Genomic DNA, 25,473 nt, shown 5'->3' with positions numbered 1-25,473 from the left:
CAATCTGAGGAAATAAAAAGACAGCAAACTGACTTAAGAGGTGAAAGCAGCACTAGCAAAACAGCTGTGGATGCCGTGCATGTCAGAAAATCAAAGCCAAATAAATTCAGAAGCACAGACCAAAAGCAGTTCAAGCCACAAAAACCACAAATAACAAAGCAAGAGAATAAAACATATTCTAAATGTGGAAAAGCACCGATGCACCCCGCAGCACAGTGCCTAGCTAAAAATGCGGAATGCCACAACTGTGGGAAACGTGGACACTACGGGAGAGTTTGTAGGTCTACAACTGTGCATGAGGTGGCAGACAGTGCAGATGGACTTTTCCTAGGTGAACTGGATTCAGGAGAAGACCCGTGGCTTGCTAACATCTGTGTGAGAGGCAAAAGCAAGACATTTAAATTAGACTCAGGGGCAGATGTCACAGCCATCTCAGAAGAGACATTCAAAGACATTAAGCAGCCAAATGAACATTTGCAAAAAGCTGAAAAGCCACTGTATGGAGGTGTGCAGCACTGACCGTACTTGGGTCTACAACGGAGGACATTTCCCACAGTGACAGGAGCACTACAGAGACAATCTATGTAGTCAGAAATCTGCGTGTAGCTCTCTTAAGCAGGACCGCTTCTGTGAGACTGAAACTAATTGCCCGAATGGACAATATTGACCTTGAGACAGTGAAAAAAGTGTACCCGAAACTATGTGATGGGCTCGGGCTTGTTCAAAAACCATACCAATTAAGCTGAAGCCCGACGCTAAACCTTATTCACTGAAAGTGCCAAGGCGCGTTCCACTGCCACTACTGGGCAAAGTCAAAACAGAGCTGGAGAGGATGGAACAGTTGGGAGTAATTAGTCGTGTGGAAGAGCCCACACACTGGTGTTGCAGCATGGTCGTAGCCCCCAAAAAGGACAAAGAGAAAGTCCGCATCTGTGTGGACATGACACCATTAAATGAGTCAGTGTGTTGTGAAAGGTATATCCTCCCCTCTGTAGACCAAACGCTAGGCATGCTCACAGGTGCTCAGTATTTCTCCAAGCTTGATGCTAACATGGGCTTTTGGCAAATACCGCTGTCCAAAGAATCTGCTCTCCTCACCATATTTATTACGCCATTTGGTAGATACCATTTCAGTTATTTGCCATTTGGTATTTCCAGTGCACTAGAGCATTTCCAAAACATGATGGTGACGGAAGTGACAGCCGGCCTCGCAGGAGTCGTGTGCCACATGGACGACATCCTGGTCTCCGGATCCATGAAAGAGGAGCACAACATGAGACTCCACACTGTCCTCTACCGTGCAGAGAAGGCGGGCGTCACCCTGAACACGTCAAAATTTGTTTGACAAAAGAGCAGTGAAATTCTTAGGATTCATAGTGTCATCAGAAGGTGCGAGTCCTGACCCTGACAAAACCAATGTGGTGCAGAATATGAAGGAGCCAAGCTCCGTGAGTGAGCTTATCTCAGGAGGACCCATGGCACTGCAGAAAGAGCATCTGTTTCTACCATCAGCGTTTTGGCGACAGAGCGCGTCGCTGCCTGCCGCCTTGCGCTTTCACGGCCCAGGGAAACGGACCCGCCAGCGCGCCGTAGCAGCCGCGACCGCTGGCAATACAGAAAGGCTGCTCTTCATAGAGGACTCGCGCTCCGGGAGACGTTTTCTCGTGGACTCCGGCTCCCAGAAGAGCCTCCTTCCCCCTACCGCTGCCGACGGACTAGCAGCGAACTGTGGGCCGCAGCTCATGGCAGCTAATGGCTCTCCCATCAAAACGTTTAGGGAAAGGTTGGTGACTGTTTGTTTTCATGGCCGGGATTTCCAGTGGAACTTTGTTGTTGCCGCTAGCTCTGTGCCTATTTTAGGTGCTGATTTTCTGTGTGCTCATGGACTGCTTGTCGATGTTGCTAACAGACGTTTAATTGATGCTCTCTCGTTTTCTTCGCTACCCTGTTTTACTCGGGCCGCCGAGCCCCTGATTCGGGCTAATGTAGTGACCTCCGGGGATGCTTTTCAGCGTTTGCTTTTAGAGTTTCCATCGCTGTCTGTCCCTAATTTCTCTAGCATGGTAACGAAGCATGGGGTTGAGCATTACATTCCCACAGTTAGGCCCCCGGTGTTCGCGCGCGCGCGCGCCGCCTTGACCCCGCAAAACTGTCCGTCGCTTGGGAAGAGTTTGCAGCCATGGAGCGCCTTGGCATTGTACAGCGTTCGAACAGTGCATGGGCCTCTCCGCTTCACATGGTGCCCAAATCGGACGGTCGGTGGCGGCCATGCGGAGATTTCCGCCGTTTAAATAATGCCACGGGTAATGACCGTTACCCCATCCCCCACATTCAGGATTTTTCTGCCAATCTCGCCAATCTCGCCGGAACGTCGAGATTCGCACCAAGTCACCAATTGACTTGGTGCGGGGGTATCACCAAGTTCCCGTGCGCGCCGAAGACGTTCCTAAAACCGCTGTCATTACCCCCTTCGGCTTGTTCGAGTTTTTGTGCATGCCGTTTGGCCTGAAAGGTGCCGCCCAGACCTTTCAGCGGCTGATGGACTCCGTTTTGCGTGGGCTGCCGTTCGTTTTTGTTTATCTGGACGATATATTGGTGGCCAGCTGCTCAGCGAGCCAGCACGAGTCCCATCTGCGCCAGGTTTTCCAGCGTTTGGCAGCGCACGGCCTGATCATCAACCCTTCCAAGTGCCAGTTTGGGTTGCCTGTTCTGGATTTCCTCGGGCACCGCATTACCGCTGAAGGTGTGGTTCCGTTGCCTGACAGAGTCCAGGCTGTTTCGGCTTTTCCGCGTCCCACGTCGGTTAAAGCGTTGCAGGAGTTCTTGGGGATGATAAATTTTTACAACCGCTTTCTCCCCAGAGCTGCCCACGTGCTACAGCCACTCTATGCTGCCTTAAAAGGTAAAACAGCCAAAGATCCTGTTGACTGGCTGCCGGAACGCGTCCAGGCGTTTTCCGCAGCCAAGTCTGCGCTGGCTGACGCCGCCCTGCTGGCCCACCCGCTTCCGTCGGTGGAGATCGCGTTGACCACCGACGCGTCCGACGTGGCAGTGGGTGGGGTGTTGGAACAGCGGGTTTCAGGTCTCTGGCAACCGCTCGCCTTTTTCAGTCGTACGCTCAGGGATGCTGAACGCAAGTACAGTGTTTTTGACAGGGAGTTGCTGGCCCTGCACCTCGCGACACGACATTTTAGTTTTTTCCTCGAGGGTCGCAACTTTACTGCGTACGTTGACCACAAACCTTTGACGTTTGCGATGTCCAAGGTCTCTGACCCATGGAGCGCACGCCAGCAGCGCCAGTTGGCGGCCATATCAGAGTTTACCACAGACATTCAGCATGTGGCTGGTAAGTCCAATCACGTCGCTGACTGTGTCTCACGTGTGTTGGTTTCTCCGTTGTATGTCGGCGTCGACTACGCTGCCATGGCCGCTGAGCAACGTGCTGACCCGGACGTCCTTGCCCTTCAGTCAACGAAAACGGGCCTCATGCTGGAGGACACCCCGGTGTGGGACGGCGGTCCGCACCTTCTTTGCGACATTTCCACCGGCCGCCCCCGCCCGGTGGTTCCTCTTTCGTGGCGTCGTCGTGTTTTTGACTCGGTGCATGCCCTCTCTCATCCCGGCGTCCGGGCCTCGGTTAAGCTGGTCAGCGCCAGGTTCGTTTGGCCGGGCCTTCGCAAATCGGTGACAGAATGGGCGGCGGCTTGTATCCCATGCCAACGCTCGAAAATCCACCGGCACACGCAGGCACCCCTCGAACCTTTCCGTATCCTCGGTAGGCGTTTCGATCACGTTCATGTGGACCTGGTTGGTCCCTTGCCGCAGTCACAGGGTTTCACGCACCTTTTGACTGTGGTGGACCGCACGACCAGGTGGCTGGAGGCGGTACCCCTGGCGTCCATGACAGCGGTGACGGTGGCCCGAGCATTTTTGTCAACGTGGGTCTCACGTTTCGGTCCCCCTGCTGACATTACCTCGGACAGGGGCCCCAAGTTTGTTTCTGAGCTTTGGTCTGCTATGGCTGACGGCCTGGGGGTCAAGGTCCACCGCACCACAGCATACCACTCGCAAGCTAATGGGATGTGCAAACAGTTTCACCGGTCACTTAAGGCCGCGCTCCGGGCTTCCTTAACAGGTGGCGACTGGGTCGACCGTCTTCCGTGGGTTTTGCTGGGATTGCGTAGCGCGGTTAAAGAAGACCTCGGGGTTTCCCCGGCTGAACTGGTCCTCGGCCAGCCCCTCCGGGTCCCCGGGGAATTCTTACCTGAGAGCCCTCCCCCATGTTTCGATACCTTTTCGCCCCCCAAGAGACTCATGGGGTGGCTGTGGCTCAGGTGGTAGAGCAGATCAGCTACTGATTGGAAGGTTGGTGGTTCGATCCTAGGCTTCCCCAGTCTGCATGTCAAGTGTCCTTGGGCAAGATACTAACCCCAAATTGCCCTCCGATGCATTCATCGGAGTGTGAATGTGTGTGAATGTAGTTATAGTTTGCACTTGCGTTTAGAAGTGCTTGCATGAGTGGGTGTGAATGGGTGAATGAGGCATGTTGTATGCAGCGCTTTGAGTACTCCGGGAGAGTAGAAAAGCGCTATATAAGAATCAGTCCATTTACCATTCATTTCCTGTTCCTGGTCCTGTGCACCACTGCCTGCCTGACACTTTTGTTCCGAGTTCGTTGGACGCTGCTCGTTTCGTTTTTGTCAGGCACGATGCCCATAGGACTCCGCTGCGTCCACCATATGACGGGCCATACAGGGTTCTTAAACCAGGCAACAAACATTTCATTTTGGACTTTGCTGCTGGGTGTTTGGCGGGGGGGGGGGGGGCATGTGTGGTGGACCACTAGAGGGCTCCACTCACACCCAGTGTTGAGGAAGTGTGTTCCTGTGTTTTGTGGCGCGAGATGTGCAGTTGATGTTGGAGAGGAATAAAAGAAGGAGCGAGAACTGAGAGCTCTGTGTCGTTAATGCTTACCTCCACAATGCTCAAATATCTGATATAGTTCACTTAAAACACTTTTACACTATCTTTACAAGTTAAATGAATTTACTGTAAAACATTTCTGTATGTTACTGGTACTTTTTTACTCAAAATCAAAAATTCCAGATTCTCCTACATGTTTGTTTTGGACCAGATAGGATGACGGCAGATTTCAGGTGGCCTTGTGTCTTTCTCCATTACATCTGGCCCTGCATCTTGGTCATCTTCATCTGGTCCCTCATCTGGGTTCCACCCTCTCCTGTCTGGCTCACATGACTCTCATCTTCTGAAAGATCTATGTCTGAATCTCCCTCAATGATTCTGTTAAGAATTCTCTCTGCCTCTGTCAAAGAGATGTCTACTAGAAAAATGTGAAATAAAAATAAGTACAAGATCTCAGCAGATGCCTCTTCATACGGGTTGGGGGCCGTTTTGCTACAGAAAGACAATGACCTGTGGTCACCAGTCGCGTATGCCTCACGATCATTGACACCCACAGAGCAGCGCTATGCTCAGCTGGAAAAAGAAGCGCCGGCGCTCACCTGGGCCTGTGAAAGATTCAATGACTTTATTCTAGGGCTACACTTTGAGCTTGAGACCGACCATAAGCCACTCGTGAGCCTACTCGGAGGTAGGGTTGCCAACTCCCTGAAAAATAAATAAGGGACACCTCGTGGCCAGGGCCGGGCAACCCAGTTGTCTTCACCCTTCCCAGTGTGGTGAATTTTGTAGCTCTTTTTTTTGTGTGTAAAATTATTTTTTTAACCATTTGACTTGAATTTGATTTAAGTAGATGCATATTCTTTGTGATATGACCATATGGGAAACAAATGATCATTTAGCCATTTATTTTTAGCTCAAAATGACAACATTAACACAATAAAACAGGTCTCTTTCTTAAACAGAAGCCTGTCATGCTTAACTTTTGAGAATATAAGTAAATCTTTCTTTAAAAGAACTCTGTCCTGCTTAACTTAAAATTATATAAATTAATAGAAAACAATAGAATGAAAAACATTCTTGTAACAGTGCACATATAGTGCTTTTAGTACAATTGGCTTTAGTTGAGGTATTATTTCAGCTTTTCTAATGCTAATCAGCTGCTGCCGTTTGTAAACCCGCTTGTTTCCATGATTACGCATCATAACTCATCATCTTTATACATCTATGTATTACTTTTATGTATTAGTCATCTATTTGTTGTAATCATCTATCCTTGCAGTTGTTTATTACACAAAATAAATTATATTATCACACTTCTGGCCACATAGCGCTGATATTCACTGCACATGCCCATATTAACCTTAACCAGAGGGTTTAAAAAAACAAACCAGTGTTTACAGACCATATCTGCTTCTGCCGTGGCCTGGTGGACAAAAAATTGGTTAAGGGTTCCCCGAGCTTTCACGCCCCTCATGTTCATCATGTGCCCACCATTAGAAGCATGCCTATGGAAAAAGTGCGCCGGCACACAGTGCAGTGCGCTTTATAGGTGTTGTCGTGCACTTTTCCAGCCAGGTGTTTTCCTTTTCCCATTCCTCCCTGTACTTTTGCAGCCTTTTTTTCTTTCTCTGAGGGGAACAAACATTGCTGGTCTAATGCTGGGCTTACACTGTACGATTTTGGCCCATTTTGAGCCGATTTTTGAGTCGTGCGACCGATTTGGTGATCGGCCCGATTTTGGCCTTCATCGTGTAGTATACGTGGGGTAACGAGAAGCGATTAACACCTCACGACCAGCTCCCGATCATCAATCGCTCGTGAGGGTGTCACCGCAGCCGCTCACACTGCTCACGCGCAAACACGTAAACGTCGGTGAAAAGACGGAGCAGCACGGCTGTGCAGCATGTGATCTGGACACAAGCGATGGAGGCACAACTTGTAGAACTTTGGAAAGCTCATCCGAGCCTTTTCGATGTGGCCTCACAAAATTATCAGGACCACAACAACCGTGAAATAGTTGGATTTACATTGCTGCTCAATCACAGCTGCCTGATCAATGTTTTTCATTAGCAATATAGCAAAGTTGATGGTGGTGGTGTGCGTGTCTGTGTGAGTGAAAGACAGAGAGGGAGAGTGAGCGACAGATTTTCTGTTATAACCTTCATTTTATGGAGGCACAGTGTGAGCACTCAGGTCGCATCAGAGCATCGGGCCGTATAGTGTGAGACCCTGCATCGTGACCTGCGAACTTATAACCCCTGCGAGTTAATCGAGCAGTTTGAAAATCGCACAGTGTATGCCCAGCTTTAGGTGTACTGTTGTCCGAGACTTGCACCGCAGTGTCGGCGTTTGTTTCCCTGTTGGCCATGCTTCTTGTTGTGGTCATCTGTTGTCTTCCGGTATTTTCTCCGTAAGCGACCTTTCCTCGACCAATGAGATAAGCGGTAATCTGAATTGTCATACTCGAATTGTCATAAGTGTGCTGTCAGCTCATTGGTCACAAAGCAGGAGAGGGGCTGGGAATTATGTTTTCAAACAAAGCGTTAATTCCATTAACATTTATAGACTACTTTTGATTCTCACTGTATTACGGGACAAAGTGCGTCCCTTATTAGCTCAATACGGGACGTGTACTTTTGTTTCTAAATACGGGACGATTCCGTTTTTTAAGGGACGGTTGGCAACCCTACTCGGAGGGCAAGCCTTGGATTTGCTTCCACCGCCTAATGAGGTACTCTTACACTATAAGGCACATTCCAGGCAAAAGCCTCACCACAGCCGACACGCTCTCACGGTTACCGCTGACAGACAGTGTGATGCCCAGTGACAATGATCTTATGGAGGACACTGATATTTACGTTGACACGGTGCTGGAGAGCTTTCCTACTAGCAGCAAATACCTTGCAGATCTCCATGAGCAGCTACAGTCTGACAGCGTCTGTTCCCAAGTCATGAAGTTCTGTGCAGAGGGCTGGCTGGACATCCACCAGCTGCAGGGAGTGGTAAAATACTACTGGTCAGAAAGAGCAGTTTTGAGTGTACACAATGGACTACTACTGCGAGGCACAAGGTTGGTCATACCTGCAAACATGCGAAATGCAGTTTTGGACAAACTACACGAGGGTCACCAAGGGGTAGTTAAGTGTCAGGAACGCGCCCGACAAGCAGTGTGGTGGCCAGGCTTAAGTAATCAGATCAGTGAACTTGTCCTTAACTGCAGGCTGTGCATACAGGAGCGAGTCAATGTGAGGGAACCTCTTATGCCCACACGTTTACCTGAGAGGCCATGACAGAATTTAGGAGCTGATTTGTTCACACTAAAAGACAAAACCTATCTGTTGGTAGTGGATTATTTCTCGAGATATGTTGACATTGCTCAACTCAGCCCAACTCGTTCAGTCAATGTGATTGTGCATTTAAAGTCAATATTTGCACGCCATGGAATACCAGAAACATTGATTACAGATAATGGCCCACAGTTTGCATGTCAAGAAATGAAAGACTTTGCAAAGGACTACTGTTTTGAGCATGTCACCAGTAGTCCCAGATACCCGCAGAGAACGGCGAGGTGGAGAGAGGCGTCCAGACCATCAAAAATCTCCTCAAAAAAGCCAGAGATCCATACAAAGCATTGCTGGCATACAGAACAACAGCACTGGCGAAAGGCTACAGCCCGGCTCAACTTCTCATGGGGCGCAGACTTCGTACTATTTTACCAATGCTTCCTGAAACTTTAGAGTCATGTCTGCCTGATTTTCAGCAGATTTGTCATTCTGAGAGAGAAAAGGCTGAGACAAACCAAATGTTTTAACAAAAGACATAGAACAAGATAGCTGGATAAATTGTTGCCAGGGCAACCAGTCTGGATCACGGATGCAAAAGCACAAGGCACAGTGACATCAGTACACCCAACTCCACGATCGTACATCATCAGTGGACCTCAAGGCACAATCAGAAGGAACCACAGTCATCTCGTGCCGATCCCACAAACAGAGACTCAAACCGAAGCAAAACAGATCCAGTCCACTCCTACAGAGACTGTTTCAGAGCCATGCGCACCCCATACACCAGGTGTGGTTAGAACCCGGTCTGGTATGGAAATCAAAAAGACTGGATCTGTGAAGCTAATTGTTTGGAAAGAATTTCATATATCGAGAAGTTTTGTTTTTGAGAATAGCATGTTTAAAAGGACAAAAAGGTTTAACTTGTGTTAAGAGTGTAAGAGAAGGTGTTTATGAAAATACCAAAGTTTATGTTTCCTGAAATGCAGGGTGTTGAAAGATTTTATTATGTTTATGCTTAAAAGTATATTTCATTTAAGTTTTCTAAATGTGTTTGCTCTTTTCTTTACTATTCAGCTTAAATAGAGAAGTATGAGTCTGTCTGTGTCTACTCAACAGGAAACCTGCATGCTGTGCAAACTCAAACAGGAAGTCTGCACAGAGCACAGTTTATTTTTATCTTCCTGTACGTTTCTGAGTTACATGAATATGCTTGAGTATAAATAAACGCTGACAACTGCTGCAGGGGTGTGAGTCTCCGTTGAGCTCTCACCCGTGTGCACGTTAATTTGCAAACCTGTCTGAGTGTCAATTATTCTGACCTGAGTTGCATTACAGGAAAACTCCTGACATTTCTTGGTCCTCCGAGCCGGATGGGACAACCCTTTTGTGTAAATCCCACAGGAAAACCTCATCGAGTCCTGACGTCGTGAGAAGCCCACGCTGAAGTCTGTCGACAGCTCCTGTCTAGGTACAGGATAAAAGACCAGAGACGTACAATTCGGGTTCTGGCCAGCGTTCTTATAAGTGGTCCACGACGGTGGGGGTCGATGAGGTGGACCTGAGAGACCGGCAGTGAATCAGCAACCAGGTGAATATTAACACTCTTACACACCTCGCGTAAAACGTATAGGCTCGCCCAGAGGGGCTGGTAGCATTTAAAATAAAACAGAGCTCGTCTGAAATAGGACTGGTAGCTCCCCTAAAGTGGGTAAAACTTGGCTCGCCCGAGAGGGGTTGGTAGCATTTTAAAATAAAATAGAGCTCGTCTGAAATAGGACTGGTAGCTCCCCTGTAGTGGGTAAAATTAGAGCGCGCATAAAGGTATTTATTGTTGTTGTTTTATTTTTGTTGGTGGAATAAGTTGATTTTACAGCACAATAAGGAGGCTGAACTATTCCACTAATTTGTTTACTGTTGGTCACCCAAGTACTGGTGAAGAGAGAAGAGGTCATGTTTCATCATATAAAGGAGACACCGCTTTCAAGAATAGCTTGAAAGTAGAAGGCCGTGTCAACTACCTCTCTCGATTCTCGTGCCAGAGAAGGTGCCGCAGTTGTGTAGTTGTAAAGGATTAAAATGGGTAACGAAGCTTCAAAACTCACTGCTGACGAGCAGTGGCTAGAGAAAAAATGTCCAGGCGCCGGACAAATTAGTGCATGTAGATGGAGAAATCCAAAAAAGATTAAATGTCCCACTTGGGAGGGAAAATGTAGCCCCTCCGCATTGACTAATTTAAAAGAAGCCCTCCAAGCAGAAATAAATACTGAAAAGAACCCTAAAAATAAAACAAAACGTATTCAAGAATTGCAGTATTTCAAAGCGTGGAAAGAGGAGGAAGAAAGACGTAGTGAAAATAGACAAAAAAGGCAAAAGAAAAAAGAAACAGCATTACAAAACCCACAGCCACCCCCTTATGTACCAACGCCGTCAGCACCAGAACCGCAATCAAAAAACCCGTTTACCAACCAACCTAACCCCTATGCTCAAGCCCGAAACGCATTGAACTGTATGTCTGTAAATAAAAATCCACAGGAAGACATAGGGAAAGATCCGTCAGGCAGGGACATGGGAGGAAATGTTGACCCCCCAGGACCCTCTGAATTATTCCCAATGATAGCCACACCCAATCCTAGATATGGACAGCTGACCGGTGGTGCAAATAATGAGCGAGATGAGAGCCCAAACATATTTGTTTTTAGACCATGGTCACAAACAGATAGACAGAATGTACTCAAAGATGTCCCACCTTTAAATGAAGGTTTCATACAGTGGAGAGAAGCTGTCGAGTTAATTAGAAGACAGTGGTATTTAAATGGCCATGAAATGCTCCAAGTGATACAAGACCTGTTAGGATTAAAAATGGGAACAGTGAGGGAAGATTTTACAGGATCAGATGAACATGGTAGGGCCCTAGCTCCCGTATCTGCTGACTTACAAACTGCCATAACACACTTGTATGAGCGGATTAGAGTCCGCCTGGCCCCCAGAGCAGATTACGCAAAAATAGGAGAAGTAAAACAAAAGGAAGCCGAGACAGCATCAGACTTCCTCGACCGGTTACGCCCGGTTTTTAGACAGCATTCAGGCCTAGATTATGAAGAAGGCCCAGAGAGACCATACCAACAGCAATTAAAGAACGCATTCTTAAATGGTCTCCTTCCCCCAGTTAGAGCCCATGTTGAAAAACACTGGGTGACAATGAACACCGGTAATCTAATAGATGCTCTGCAGTATGCAGAACATGCAACTCGAGTGCTAAAAAAGAAAGAGAAAGGAGGTGTTTTTACTGTGGATCCTGAAACAGGATTCTTAGCATTTACAGGTGGATACAGAGGACAGAGACAGGGACAGCAGAGGAACAAAGGAAGGAGAAAAGCAGATTTCAGAGGAGGTAGAGAGAACAAAAATAACAGAGACAATCGCTGTTACAACTGCGGAAAGGAAGGACATTTTGCAAGAGACTGTAGGAATGGAAGTGAGGATCAGAGTAAGTGACTAGAACAGGAAACAGAAATTTTCAACATAGAACAGTTGCTCCTAGGTTCTGAACACAAACCCACAGTAACAATCCATGTGAATGGCCAACCCATAACCATGTTGTGTGACACTGGAGCATGCAAAACCGTGCTAAATCAAAAGCCCAAAACTTTAAAATACTCAAGTGACACCCTGATAGTTAAATCTGCGTCAGGCCACACCAGTGTTAAATCATTAACAGAAGGATTGTTGCTAGTACACAAAGAAAGCGGCAGAAGTTGTACAAACCAATGTATATATGACCCATCCTGCCCAGTCAACCTTTTAGGGAGAGATGCTTTAGAAAAACTAAAGATCGGTATAGTGCCAGGGCCAGAAGGCATGTACGCTAAACTAATGTTGCATGAAGAGCAGTGTCCTGAAGACTGTCAGCTTAATGTGTGTGAAGGACAGGGAGAGCCCTGCTATTATTGGACATTAGACCTGCCTCCATTAGAACCCTTGCAGCATATAGCAAATCGCTACTTGCCAACCCAGTCAAGAAAGCTAGATTTTGCTGATTACCACAACACCTTAAGGTTCAAACAAAGTTCAGGTCATGACCCCATATATGATCAACAAGTGCACAAACTAGGCCCACAGAAACTTACACTGCAACACCTTTATGTTACCCGAAGCGGCAACGCAGTGTGCTCTGTAATACAGCCAGAAAAAGTACAAGAGCTAAACAGGATGTCAAAACCACATGTGTCAGTAGCGCGCAATGACAATACTGACTGGAAAGATTTAGGTCGCATCCTCACTCAGGTTGAAAGGGACAGATATGAGGAAACTGAAGAAACACATGAAGGGTGGCTTCAGGGTCGTAGAACAGGATGTATGAGGTACACATTAGGGTGGGTGCTCACAACACAGCCAGCAACCCACATGACTGACTGCACAGATGCACACATGCACGAAGTTAGTGAGGATTGATACACACTCTCTTTAGAGCAACACCCAGAATTAGAGGAACTACCTGCAAAGCTGTGGTCTATAGGACCAACAGACGTAGGACTAATTAAAGGAGCAGATCCTGTTGTAGTAAAAACCACCACAACTTACAGGCCAGTAAAACCACAGTATCCCCTCACAACAGAAGCCAAAACAGGAATAAAACCAGTAATTGCAGACATGGAAAAGGCAGGCATCTTAATAAAAACAACTGAAGTAACCTGTAACACACCCATTTTCCCAGTGAAAAAAGCAAATACGGGAAAGTACCGTCTAGTACATGACCTCAGGGCAGTAAATGAAGTAACAAAACAAATCCCACCTGTGGTAGCAAATCCACACACAATCCTAAATCAAGTGACCCCCAAGGAACAGTGGTTTTCAGTTATTGATCTGTCAAATGCATTCTTTTCTGTACCACTGCACCCTGACTCGCAGCATCTGTTCGGGTTCACCTTTGAGGGTCAAAAGTACACATATACAAGGTTGCCTCAGGGCTTTCAGAACAGCCCCACCCTGTATGCAGAGGCTCTAAAGAAGTCCATGTCACTGTGCACACTCCCCGCCCCGGGACAATTTCTCCTGTATGTAGATGATATACTCATCACAGGGAACACACAAGCAGATTGCAAAGCAAACACAATGACAGTATTACACCATTTAGCTGATCAGGGCCATAAAGTCTCACAGCACAAACTACAACTGTGGAGCCCAAAGGTCATATACCTCGGACACACACTCACAGGGGAAGGGAAAACACTGTTAGACAGCAGAAAACTAGCAGTACAAAACGCACCTAAACCACTCACGAAACAACAAATGATGAGTTTCCTAGGCCTCTGCAATTATTGTAGAAGTTGGATACCTGAGTATGCTTCTTTAGCTCAGCCTTTGCAGAATCTAATTTATGGTAGGAATCTAGCACTGAAAGATAAAATAGAATGGACACCAGAAGCAGAAAAAGCGTTCAACAATCTAAAAATCGCACTCCAAACACATACAGTTTTAGCATTACCAGATTATGACAAGTCTTTCTACTTGCATGTAGACGGAGGTGCAGGCTACATGAAGGCTGTTTTAACGCAGGCCTTCGGGGAAAAGCAACGTCCACTTGCGTTTTACTCGTGCAAATTAGACTCAGTTGCATCAGGTTTGCCTACGTGCGTGCAGGCCTGTGCAGCTGCAGCAGAGGCAGTTAAAAAGTCTGCTGATATCGTTCTCGGACACACATTAATTATCAAAGTCCCACATGCTGTAACCTCCATCTTATTGCAAGCAAATTTGTCTTATCTCACACATGCCAGGCAACTTTCCTATGTAGGCATCTTGCTTTCACAGTCACACATCAAGATTGAGAAGTGTGGGCAGTTAAACCCCAGCACACTTCTCCCTACTTTGCAAGATGGTGACACACACTGCTGTATAAAAAAGCTAGATGAGGAGACAAAACCACGCACTGACATTTACAGCACACCACAAGCTGGCTTTGCTAATGTCTTTGTAGACGGTTCAGCGTTCAAAAATAGCCTCGGGCAAAACTGTGTAGGTTACGCAGTAACCACAGCAGACACAGTTTTAGAAGCAAAGGCCCTAACTTCCTCATACTCTGCACAAAGTGCAGAACTTACAGCTGTCATACGTGCGTGTCAACTGCATGAAGCTCAAGACATAAACATACACACTGACAGCCAGTATGTTTTTGCAGCAGTACATCACTTTGCAAAAATTTGGCAGAACAGAGGAATGATTACTTCTACTGGCAATCCAGTGCAACATGGAAATCTTTTAAAGAAACTGTTGGAAGTGATAACATTGCCAAAACAGTTAGCATTATGTAAATGTACTGCACACCAGAAAGATAACTCAGAGGTCACTAAAGGCAATAACTTCGCAGATCAAGCCGCAAAAGCAGCAGCACAACAACCTATAGACACATTAATATCTGAATCCTCAATGCAAATACCACTTGATGTGCTTAAAAACGAACAGAAAGCCGCACCTACTACAGAACAGAAGAAATGGTTAAAATGTGGCGGAAAGCTAGAAAATGATTTGATGACTTGTAATGGCAAACCAATACTACCAAAATCCCTGCACAAAACAGCAGCATTAGTGACACACGGTTCCACTCATGTGTCAACGGGAAGCATGGTAGATATGATTTCTAAACATTTCTACGCTCAAAATTTTGAAAATTCAGCAAAAGAATTTGTCAGAACATGCATGATTTGCCAAAAACATAATGCACAGGGAAACCTCAGACCAAGAAGAGGTAACTTTCCCACACCACCTCATCCTTTTCATACAATCCACATGGATTTTATTGAACTAAATGAATGCCAAGGCTCAAAATACGCTCTAGTGATTATAGACGTATTCTCAAAATGGCCAGAAATCTATCCAGTAAAAAAAGCAGACGCCATCTCAGTAGCAAAATGTTTGTGCAACCATTTCATTCCAACATATGGCATCCCTACTCTGATAAGATCAGACAATGGGACACATTTTGTTAATGAAGTAATCAGCAAGGTCTCTGAAGCACTAGGATTCAGCATCAAACACCACTGTGCCTACCACCCACAAAGTGCCGGACTAGTGGAAAGAACTAACGGCACAATAAAACAGAGACTGAGAAAATGCATGGAAGAAACAGGGAGACCATGGCCTGAGTGTATAGGCCTGGTGAAAATGTGGATGAGACTGACACAAAGTTCTCAGAAACTCACACCTTTTGAAATCATTCACGGTAGACCATTTCCACTACCAATCACAAGTGAGCCCATAGATAAGTCAATAAGAGAAACCACACTAGCTGAATGGATGACTAAATTGCTTGAAAATAGAGAGATTGTTCTAAACAACCAACTGCCAAGTGACATCTCTCCAGTGTTTTGCAGGTTGAAGCCAGGTGATTGGATCCTGATCAAAGTACTCCAAAGGAAAAATTGGAGTTCACCAAGGTGGGAAGGTCCTTATCAAGTGCTACTCACCACACCAACTGCCTGCAAAATAGCAGAAAGACCGTCCTGGATTCATCAAAGCCACTGCAAAAAAGTGAGTGACAACATAAACTAATAGACGCCGACGCCCCTGCACTCTGGTGATCCGAAGGTGGAGGGAGGGCTGATTGGGAAAATTCCCGCCCTTGACCTTCTTGCCTTTGGTCTACTCATCAGAGGTTACAGGTGTGTCTGGTCATCATGAAGACACTTGTCCTCCTAGTGGCTAGTGTTGCACTCTTGGTGAGTTTATTAACACTCACCCGAAAGAAAGAAGATGAACAACACCACCTGCAGACAAGATGGACACATGATAACTCACATCTTCGTGACATGACACAAGACCACATTCACCCATGGATGAACAATGCATGGTACCGCTATGTCTATGACAGCACACCTACTAAAGACTGCTATATCTGCTCACATATGCCGCCAACCACACAGCATGCAATGTTGTATGGCAAAGCAATGAACATGACTCAGGCAAAGTGTGCCGCAAGTTACGCCAGCCTTGGATATCAATACCGGGGAATGGTGATCAACCACAGCAATCCTCTGGAGATAGGATTACGAAATGGGACATGTGATAAATGGTTCTGGATTGACCTGAAAGTGAAGCGCAGGAGTAAGGCTGAATCATTCCCAGTCTTTCTTGAAAACAATGGAAATTTGACACACACCCTGTGCTACCGCCAAGAGAACGGATCGACGCCAATGGGAAACACCACCAACTGCAAAGCAGTGCAGACACACGCTCCTGGAGGACCAGTGAAGAGCAGCAACATCTCGAATGGCACCTTTTGGGTGCAAGGTATGGCCTGGCTTTGTGGCCAACGAGCCTATTTTATCCTTCCTAGGAATTGGACAGGTCAGTGCGCTCCCATTTTCATATCTGACCACACTTTCAAGATAACCGTGGAAGCCACGTCAACAACAAGGAAAAGACGAAGTACCCCAGATCTCAAGCGGCATGATTCCATGTGGGGTTCTGATGTCCCACAAGAATTTAAACTTTGGACTGAGAAACAAAAGGTTGCTCACGCACTCTTCCCATGGGTGGGAGTAGGAAAACACGCTTTAAGAATAGAGACTCTGAATTACCGCTTTGGACTTTTCTTGAATGCTTCATGTAAAATCAACGACGAACAGAATCAAGAAATTGACGCTCTGCGCATTGCAGTAATGCAACACAGGGTAGCTTTAGACATGATTCTCGCTGAGACAGGAGGACTATGTGTCCTCTTTAACAACACATGCTGCACATACATTCCAGATAATGTACACTCATCCAACATGACTGACGCTCTGCACACACTCAGACAACTCAGGAATGCACAACAACAAGACTATGTCACAGACACAGAAGACTGGCTCACGTGGTTGTTAAGTGGTTCTTGGAAGTCCCTGCTGATTAAAGGACTTGTTTTTCTTGGTGTTCTGCTACTGTTATTATGTCTATTCACATCATGCGTCATACCTTGTTTGAAGAACATGGTGTCAAAAATAGTAACTGCTTCAATTAATGCTTACATCACCCTACCACAGAATGAAGAAGGTGACAATGAGATAGACATTTGGATATAACATACTCACAAAACCCACTATTTAATGATGTCTTGGCTAAAAATGTTTCACAAGTGGCCATAGACTGATACAATGTTAGTGAGTTGCTATGTACATATATAGAAGAAAAGATCTAACATCAGGAGGGAATGTTGAAAGATTTTATTATGTTTATGCTTAAAAGTATATTTCATTTAAGTTTTCTAAATGTGTTTGCTCTTTTCTTTACTATTCAGCTTAAATAGAGAAGTATGAGTCTGTCTGTGTCTACTCAACAGGAAACCTGCATGCTGTGCAAACTCAAACAGGAAGTCTGCACAGAGCACAGTTTATTTTTATCTTCCTGTACGTTTCTGAGTTACATGAATATGCTTGAGTATAAATAAACGCTGACAACTGCTGCAGGGGTGTGAGTCTCCGTTGAGCTCTCACCCGTGTGCACGTTAATTTGCAAACCTGTCTGAGTGTCAATTATTCTGACCTGAGTTGCATTACAGGAAAACTCCTGACACAGGGGTATGTCTGTATTGAAAAAAATATTATGCAGTTATGTTTTGATTGATGCGCAAAAAATGTACCAACCTAACTTCAGTAAGGGGGACGTGGTGTAATCTATATTGATGTACATGCATGCGCCACTAGGTGGCAATGCTTACCCACTAAACAGGAAATGGGTTGGCATGTGAACAGCCACGAAAAACTGTATTAAAGACTATTATTGCCCCACGTTATTGCTTGAGCAGGAGTTTTATTCAAGAGCCCAACACAACAATAAAAATCACACTTCCTACACAGCTCACTGTAGGTCTTACTTCAATAACAGTTTCCCATCTCAAATCTCTGTTTTCGGTATTACAGTGTTCCCTCGTTTATCGCGGGAGTTATGTTCTAAAACTAACCGGCAATAGGTGAAATCAGCGAAGTAGCCAGCTTTATTTTTTTTTTTACTATTAGATAGATATAAGGCTGTAAAAACCCTCACTACACACAGTGGCGTGTCTAGAAAATTTTTGTTGGGGGGCCCAGGTAGGGGCACAGATTTGGAGAAGGGTGGCAGATGTAATTGGCAGATAATGTTAAAAAAAATCTACCAACCGTTAACCATAATTCAATAACCCTATAAACCTAATAATCGAATTCGCTTTTAACTCTTATTTGTCAGGGTTTCTGGGTCGTTGACCCAGTATTCTTAGTTCATGTTCACTGTTTATATTCTGTCTGTTTCACTTCCTGTTTTATTGTGTTAACCTTGGTCCATGTGCATTATGTTCAGTCCTCTTCCCATTTATCATTAGTTCATTATGTTCAGCTGTGTACTCACCAGTTTCTAATCACTCCTCACTTAACCTGTGTATTTAAGCTCCTCTGTTTCACCGCCTCTCTGTCGTGTCATTGATGTTCGTATGATGTTCCTGAGATGTTGATGTTGTCTCTCCGTATGTATGTTCAGTTCAGTCAGTCAGCCATCCATCCAGTCTTTCAGCCAGTCAGTCAGTCTTTCGTTCCTGCCCTGTTCATCCACGCTTGATAATAAACCACCTTCAGTTCTTCACTATCCACGAGTCCTGCGTTTGGGTCACTTCCTCGCCTCCACACACGACACTCCTGACAGAATGACACGACCCGCTTTTGACCCAGCGGACTCGGACCTTTTTGAGCGGCAGGAGGCAGCGCTCTCCATTTGGACGGAGAAGCTCAAGGGGAAACAGCGGCTCTTCGCGGAGCAAGAGCACCTCTTCGAGGGAACTCGCCTGGCTCTGGGCGGGCCTCGGAGACGCCGCGTTCCCCCACCTGCTGCCTCACCTGCAGCCTGCTCCACTCCAGTCAGTAGTACAGCCTGCTCCACTCCAGTCAGTAGTACAGCCTGCTCCACTCCAGTCAGTAATACAGCCTGCTCCACTCCAGTCAGTAGTACAGCCTGCTCCTGTCCAGTCAGCCCCTGTCCAGTCAGCCCCTGTCCAGTCCTCTCCTGTCCAGTCTATTGTCCAGTCCTCTCCTGTCCAGTCTGTTGTCCAGTCCTCTCCTGTAGTTCAGCCTCCCTCTGTCCTCCAGTCTCCCGTAGTTCAGTCTCCTTCTGTCCTCCAGTCCCCCGTTCTCCAGTCGCCTCCTGTCCTCCAGTCCCCCGTTCTCCAGTCGCCTCCTGTCCAGTCAGTCCAGTCGCCCCCCGTAGCTCAGTGCCCTGCTCCCCAGTTGCCTCCTGTCACCCAGTCACCTGTCCTCCAGCCTGTCCAGTCAGTTCAGTCTGTCGTCCAGCATCCTGTTATTCAGTCATCCGTTCTCTCACCGTCTGTAGTCCACTCTCCTGTTCAGTTCCCAGACCTGCAGCCACAGCATCCAGAGCCAGCTGTGAGCTCTCCCGCACCTCAGCCAGGTGTTTCCGCACCCGCTGGCCCGGCCGCACCTCAGCCAGGGGTTTCCGCACCCGCTGGCCCGGCCGCACCTCAGCCAGGGGTTTCCGCACCCGCTGGCCCGGCCGCACCTCAGCCAGGGGTTTCCGCACCCGCTGGCCCGGCCGCACCTCAGCCAGGGGTTTCCACACCCGCTGGCCCGGCCGCACCTCAGCCAGGGGTTTCCGCACCCGCTGGCCCGGCCTGTCTCCAGCCAGAGGCTTCCGCGCCTCCTGGCCCTGCCTGTCTCCAGCCAGAGGCTTCCGCGCCTCCTGGCCCTGCCTGTCTCCAGCCAGAGGCTTCCGCGCCTCCTGGCCCTGCCTGTCTCCAGCCAGAGGCTTCCGCGCCTGCTGACTCTGCAGGTGTTGCTTTGCCGTCTGCTGCTACGTCGCCTGGTCCGGCCTCGGCCTCTGCTGCTGCTACGTCGCCTGGTCCGGCCTCGGCCTCTGCTGCTGCTACGTCGCCTGGTCCGGCCTCCGCTGCTGCTACGTCGCCTGGTCCGGCCTCCACTTCAGCTTCTGCGTCGCCTGGTCCGGCCTCCGCTTCAGCTTCTGATTCGCCTTCTGCCTGGGCTTCTGATTCGCCTTCTGCCTGGGCTCCTGATTCGCCTTCTGCCTGGGCTCCTGATTCGCCTTCTGCCTGGGCTCCTGATTCGCCTTCTGCCTGGGCTCCTGATTCGCCTTCTGCCTCGCCTGGGCTCCTGATTCGCCTTCTGCCTGGGCTCCTGATTCGCCTTCTGCCTGGGCTCCTGATTCGCCTTCTGCCTCGCCTGGCCCGGCCTCGGCCTCGCCTTCTGCCTCGCCTTCTGCCTCGCCTTCTGCCTCGCCTGGCCCGGCCTCGGCCTCGGCTTCATCCTCTCCTTCGCCTGGCCGCCGCCGTCATCGCCAGCGTGGTCGCCCACCGGACCTCCTCAGCGGCCGCCGTCTTCCTCGCGGCCGCCCACCGGACCTCCTCAGCGGCCGCCGCCGTCTTCCTCGCGGCCGCCCACCGGACCGACTTCAGCGTCGCCGCCTTCCTCGCGGCCGCCCACCTGAACTGTCCGGGCTCAGCCACTGGCCGCGTGGCCGCCCACCTGAACTGTCCGGGCTCAGCCACTGGCCGCGTGGCCGCCCACCTGAACTGTCCGGGCTCAGCCACTGGCCGTGTGGGCGACCACCTGAGCTGTTTTTGTTTCGGCCTCCATCCCTCCGTCCTGGGCCCCCTCCGCCCTCCCTGTTCTGGTTTTTCGTTCTTTTGGCCGTCGGGTGCCGGCCTTTGAAGGGGGGGGTACTGTCAGGGTTTCTGGGTCGTTGACCCAGTATTCTTAGTTCATGTTCACTGTTTATATTCTGTCTGTTTCACTTCCTGTTTTATTGTGTTAACCTTGGTCCATGTGCATTATGTTCAGTCCTCTTCCCATTTATCATTAGTTCATTATGTTCAGCTGTGTACTCACCAGTTTCTAATCACTCCTCACTTAACCTGTGTATTTAAGCTCCTCTGTTTCACCGCCTCTCTGTCGTGTCATTGATGTTCGTATGATGTTCCTGAGATGTTGATGTTGTCTCTCCGTATGTATGTTCAGTTCAGTCAGTCAGCCATCCATCCAGTCTTTCAGCCAGTCAGTCAGTCTTTCGTTCCTGCCCTGTTCATCCACGCTTGATAATAAACCACCTTCAGTTCTTCACTATCCACGAGTCCTGCGTTTGGGTCACTTCCTCGCCTCCACACACGACACTCCTGACATTATTAGAATGAGATTTTAACCACTACGGTGCAAAGTTTTTAGATACTGCGTTGATAAAGTACAAGAGATACAATCAGTGCTTTGTCAGTGTTTATTCAGCATTCAAGGACAGCAATATTTGCATAGTCTTATTTTCTACAGTTGACAGGCTAACAAACCCTCCTGTGTCAGTGGCAGCTGAACTTCATTCGACCATGGCCTGCAATGACTTTGCCAAATTCTTCACAGAAAAAATCCAAAAGATTAGACAAGCAATTGGTACATCAACAGCAGATTCAGGATATGTACTGTGTCCACTGAAAAACTGTTTAAACACCATGAAACAGTTTCACCCTATTAACAGCAAAGACCTGGAGGACATCTTAGGCCAACTGAACTCCTCTTGCTGTTTAGATGTCCTGCCAACAAGTTTTTTCAAAAAGGTCTCAAAGACTTTGGAGTCAGACCTGTTACAGATCGTCAACTTTTCTTTAATGTCAGGTGTGTTTCCAGTATCACTAAAAACTGCTGTAATTAAACCTATACTGAAAAAAGACAATCTTGACAAGGCACAAATGAATAACTACAGTCCGATCTCAAATCTCCCATATTTAAGTAAGATCATTGAAAAAGCAGTTTCTCAACAGCTCAATTACTTCTTAAAACAAAATAACTGCTATGATGCCTTCCAGTCAGGTTTTAGACAGAACCACAGCACTGAAACCGCTCTGACCAAAGTGTTTAATGACATATGTCTGAATACAGACAGTGGAAAAATGTCAGTCTTAGTTTTACTGGATCTCAGTGCAGCATTTGATACTGTTGACCACAACATATTACTCAAACAACTGGAGAACTGGGCAGGTCTTTCAGGAACTGTACTAAACTGGTTCAAAACATACTTAGAAAACAGGAAATACTTTGTATCAATAGGTAACTTCACATCTGAGCAGACAAGTATCACATGTGGAGTTCCCCAAGGTTCCATCTTGGGACCTCTTCTGTTTAACATTTACATGCTCCCACTGGCACAGATTATAAAGAACAACAAAATAAACTATCACAGCTATGCAGATGACACACAAATATATATCACAATGTCACCAGGAGACCGAGGCCCTGTACAGGCTCTTGGTAAATGCACTGAGGAAATTAATGACTGGTTGTGCCACAATTTTCTCCAGCTAAACAAATACAAAACTGAATAGTCTTTGGATCCAAAGAAAAACGATTACAGGTCACCAGAGAACTTCAATCTATACACCTAAAAACCACAAACCAGGTGAGAAATTTGGGTGTAGTGATGGATGCAGACCTAAACTTAGAAAAACACATTAAGACAATAACAAAACCAGCTTACTATCACCTCAAGAATATTTCAAGGATAAAAGATCTGATGTCTCAACAGGACCTGGAAAAACTAGTCCATGCATTCATCTTTAGTAGGCTTGATTACTGTAACAGCATCTTTACAGGTCTACCTAAAAAATCAGTCAGACAACTACAGCTTATTCAGAACTCTGCTGCTCGAGTCCTCACTAAGACCAAAAAAGTGGACCACATCAGTCCAGCTCTGAGGTCTTTACACTGGCTGCCTGTCCGTCAGAGGATAGACTTTAAAGTTCTGATGCTGGTCTATAAAGCTCTGAATGGTTTAGGACCAAAATACATCAGTGCCCTCCTGACCCAGTATGAACCTTCCAGATCCCTCAGGTCATCTGGATCCGGTCTTTTATCAGTTCCCAGAGTCAGAGCCAGACACGGAGAAGCTGCATTCAGCTTTTATGCTCCATATATCTCTGGAACAAACTCCCAGAAAGCCTCAGATCAGCTGAAACACTCAGTTTATTTAAATCCAGGTTGAAGACTCACCTGTTCTCAGCTGCATTTGAATAAAGCACCAAATCCACACTTTTAAGCTTAAATTTCAAAACTCACATTTTAACTACTGATTTTATCTACTGTTCTGATTTTTGATTTTATATACTGTTTTGTTTGTTTGTTTGTTTGTTTTAATCAATTTTAAATCATGCTTTTTATTTGTTTTTGTTTTTAATGTCTCTGTAAAGCACTTTGAATCACCTTGTTGTTGAATTGTGCTATATAAATAAACTTGCCTTGCCTTGCCTAGTATTTTTACTGACATATAGTGCACATGTGTTTTGGGTAAAAACATTTTTGAATATAAAAATACGAACATTTTTAACATACAATTGGCAAATTAGCCAATGCCAATGCAAAACTTTATTTGCCTATTAAAAAAAGAAGATAATCTTCTCACGAACTGGTGTTTGATTTTGAAACAGGAAAAAAGTGGGGAAACAACTGAAAAGACTAACATTTGAATGAAACCTGAAAGCATGTAAATACTTTATATGCTGCCTTATGGTAAACTCTGGTAATATTGATGTATAAAAAACAACACTGGCTGATGATGAAATACAGTCAGCTGGCATGGTGACACTGCCAGTATTAACCTGCAGGGCTGGACTGGGACAAAAAAATGGGCATTTTGACTAGAGACTGGCCCACCAGGTATTAAAGCCATAAAGCCTTTGAATGAAAACAAACACTGTTGTGACAGTGATGTACACTGTCTTTTTGGTATATGTATGATTTCTATACATTTTACATCAGATAAAAACTTTGTTCGCAAGATTCAGATAATTATTTAATAAAAGCTAGATATTTTAAATGAGAATAAGAAAGAAAAGTATTTCTTTCTGCCCCCCTTTCCCTGTTAATGCCCTACCTGGCCCCCTGGCATAACTTTGCTAGACCCGCCCCTGCACAGTTACCAGCTGTCAGCTACGTAGAAAAGGATCCTGGTGTTATTTGTCTCTCAGAAACAGTTCATAACTTCAACTCATTGATGTCACCTAAAAGGTAAACCTGTTTCTCCATCACCTGTTCAGCTCTGATGATTCGGTAAGGACATCTCCTGGTTTCATCTTCATGTTTTCCTCTCACCACATATCCAAACATCATGACCAGCAGCTTTACAGCTGTGGCTCCAGCAAACATCAGCTGATACTAGAAAGTAATATTAAATACATTCTAACAACAGCTGATCAAGCTTAAACGTGCTGCTGTTGTTTAGCGCGACATCCGCTGGTTTCCTCTTTCTGGCGCAAAGTGGGCGTTGAACAAACAAGAGAGAAAAGCTGATCAGCTGATCATTGATCAGTTTCATGATTGAAGTAGCAAAAGGAGAGGGAGGGGGAGAGAATGAGAGAATAAGAGGCAGCTGTGCAGCGTAACGACAGAATAACTCCAGCTTTGTGTCTTTTTTTTTCATTATAGCGAAAGTACGGGACAAACTGTGACTCTTCTCAGCTCAATACCAAACGCATAATATTTTCTCTGAATGAGGGACCATTCCATTTTTTAAGGAGCCGTTGGCAACTCTACTAACTAACCTTGTGAATAAAATAAAGTTCACTATCAGTAACATACCACCCGCCCAGCTTTATAGAAACACCGTCATGCTAGCTAGTACCCAGTACGAAAATGTCAGCATAACGAAAACAAACCACATCTGAACCTGGTTTATATCTGACCCAGATAGACTGCAGGTCATAACTTCTTACCTGAAGTTCAGTTCACCTGACACTCGGACTGGCGGCTGCCTCGGGTCTCTCCTCCTCCTGCCTCCCCTTTCTCTCATCCACCTGCTGGCCTCTGTAGAAGCTCCGCCACAGCCACCACCAAACAACTGAGTTATTTTTACACATCTGCCAGCATCTGGCCAATCCACCACCTCTCATTGTTCATGCCGTTACAAAAAAAAATTAAATAAATAAGTCATCAGCCCACCGGGCAAATGCCCGATGGCCAGTCCAGCTATGTTAACCTGTTAATCTTTCGCCAAGAATTGTTTTCTGCGGTGCCGTCTTTCGTGCTTGACTCTCCTACCTTTGCTAACATGATGCTCATTTGCAGAAGCCCATGCTTACTTACACTCGGATATCTGCGCTTCACTGTGAAAACATAATCGTACTTTTGATATTTCATTGAATTTTACTGTTTTAGCTTCGGGGTGGCACCTGGGGTGGCCAGTCTGGTTGGAGGGGTGGCCTGTGCCCCCCCAGGCCACCCCGCTGGACACGCCACTGCCGAGTTGGACCGCGACCCCCTCC

The 25,473-nt window shown here is 46.6% G+C and overlaps 1 protein-coding gene and 1 long non-coding RNA gene across 2 annotated transcripts; both read left to right on the top strand.

Moving 5' to 3' along the window:
* The first annotated feature begins 9,202 nt into the window (after positions 1-9,202).
* LOC135933344 (uncharacterized) lies at positions 9,203-17,642 on the top strand. The gene is made up of 2 exons (XR_010573726.1): positions 9,203-9,795; positions 15,565-17,642. It is a non-coding gene; the product is annotated as an uncharacterized LOC135933344 (long non-coding RNA).
* A 1,213-nt stretch (positions 17,643-18,855) lies between these two features.
* LOC134630509 (uncharacterized) lies at positions 18,856-20,887 on the top strand. Its single transcript, XM_065471430.1, has 3 exons — positions 18,856-19,119; positions 19,220-19,693; positions 19,844-20,887. The coding sequence occupies exons 1-3, from the start codon at positions 18,856-18,858 to the stop codon at positions 20,885-20,887; spliced, it is 1,782 nt and encodes a 593-aa protein (XP_065327502.1).
* Positions 20,888-25,473: the final 4,586 nt, after the last annotated feature.

This window comes from Pelmatolapia mariae, linkage group LG7 (genome assembly GCF_036321145.2).
Source record: "Pelmatolapia mariae isolate MD_Pm_ZW linkage group LG7, Pm_UMD_F_2, whole genome shotgun sequence".
NCBI lineage: Eukaryota > Metazoa > Chordata > Actinopteri > Cichliformes > Cichlidae > Pelmatolapia > Pelmatolapia mariae.
This window is presented reverse-complemented; position numbering and strand designations above follow the sequence as displayed.

Excerpts from the sequence above, each read along its gene's own strand:
- LOC134630509 (XM_065471430.1), top strand. The coding sequence starts at position 18,856 with ATGACACGACCCGCTTTTGACCCAGCGGACTCGGACCTTTTTGAGCGG. Across the intron at positions 19,120-19,219 it reads GTACAGCCTGCTCCACTCCA|TCTATTGTCCAGTCCTCTCC; the intron begins GTCAGTAATACA and ends TCTCCTGTCCAG. Across the intron at positions 19,694-19,843 it reads CGGCCGCACCTCAGCCAGGG|CCAGAGGCTTCCGCGCCTCC; the intron begins GTTTCCGCACCC and ends GCCTGTCTCCAG.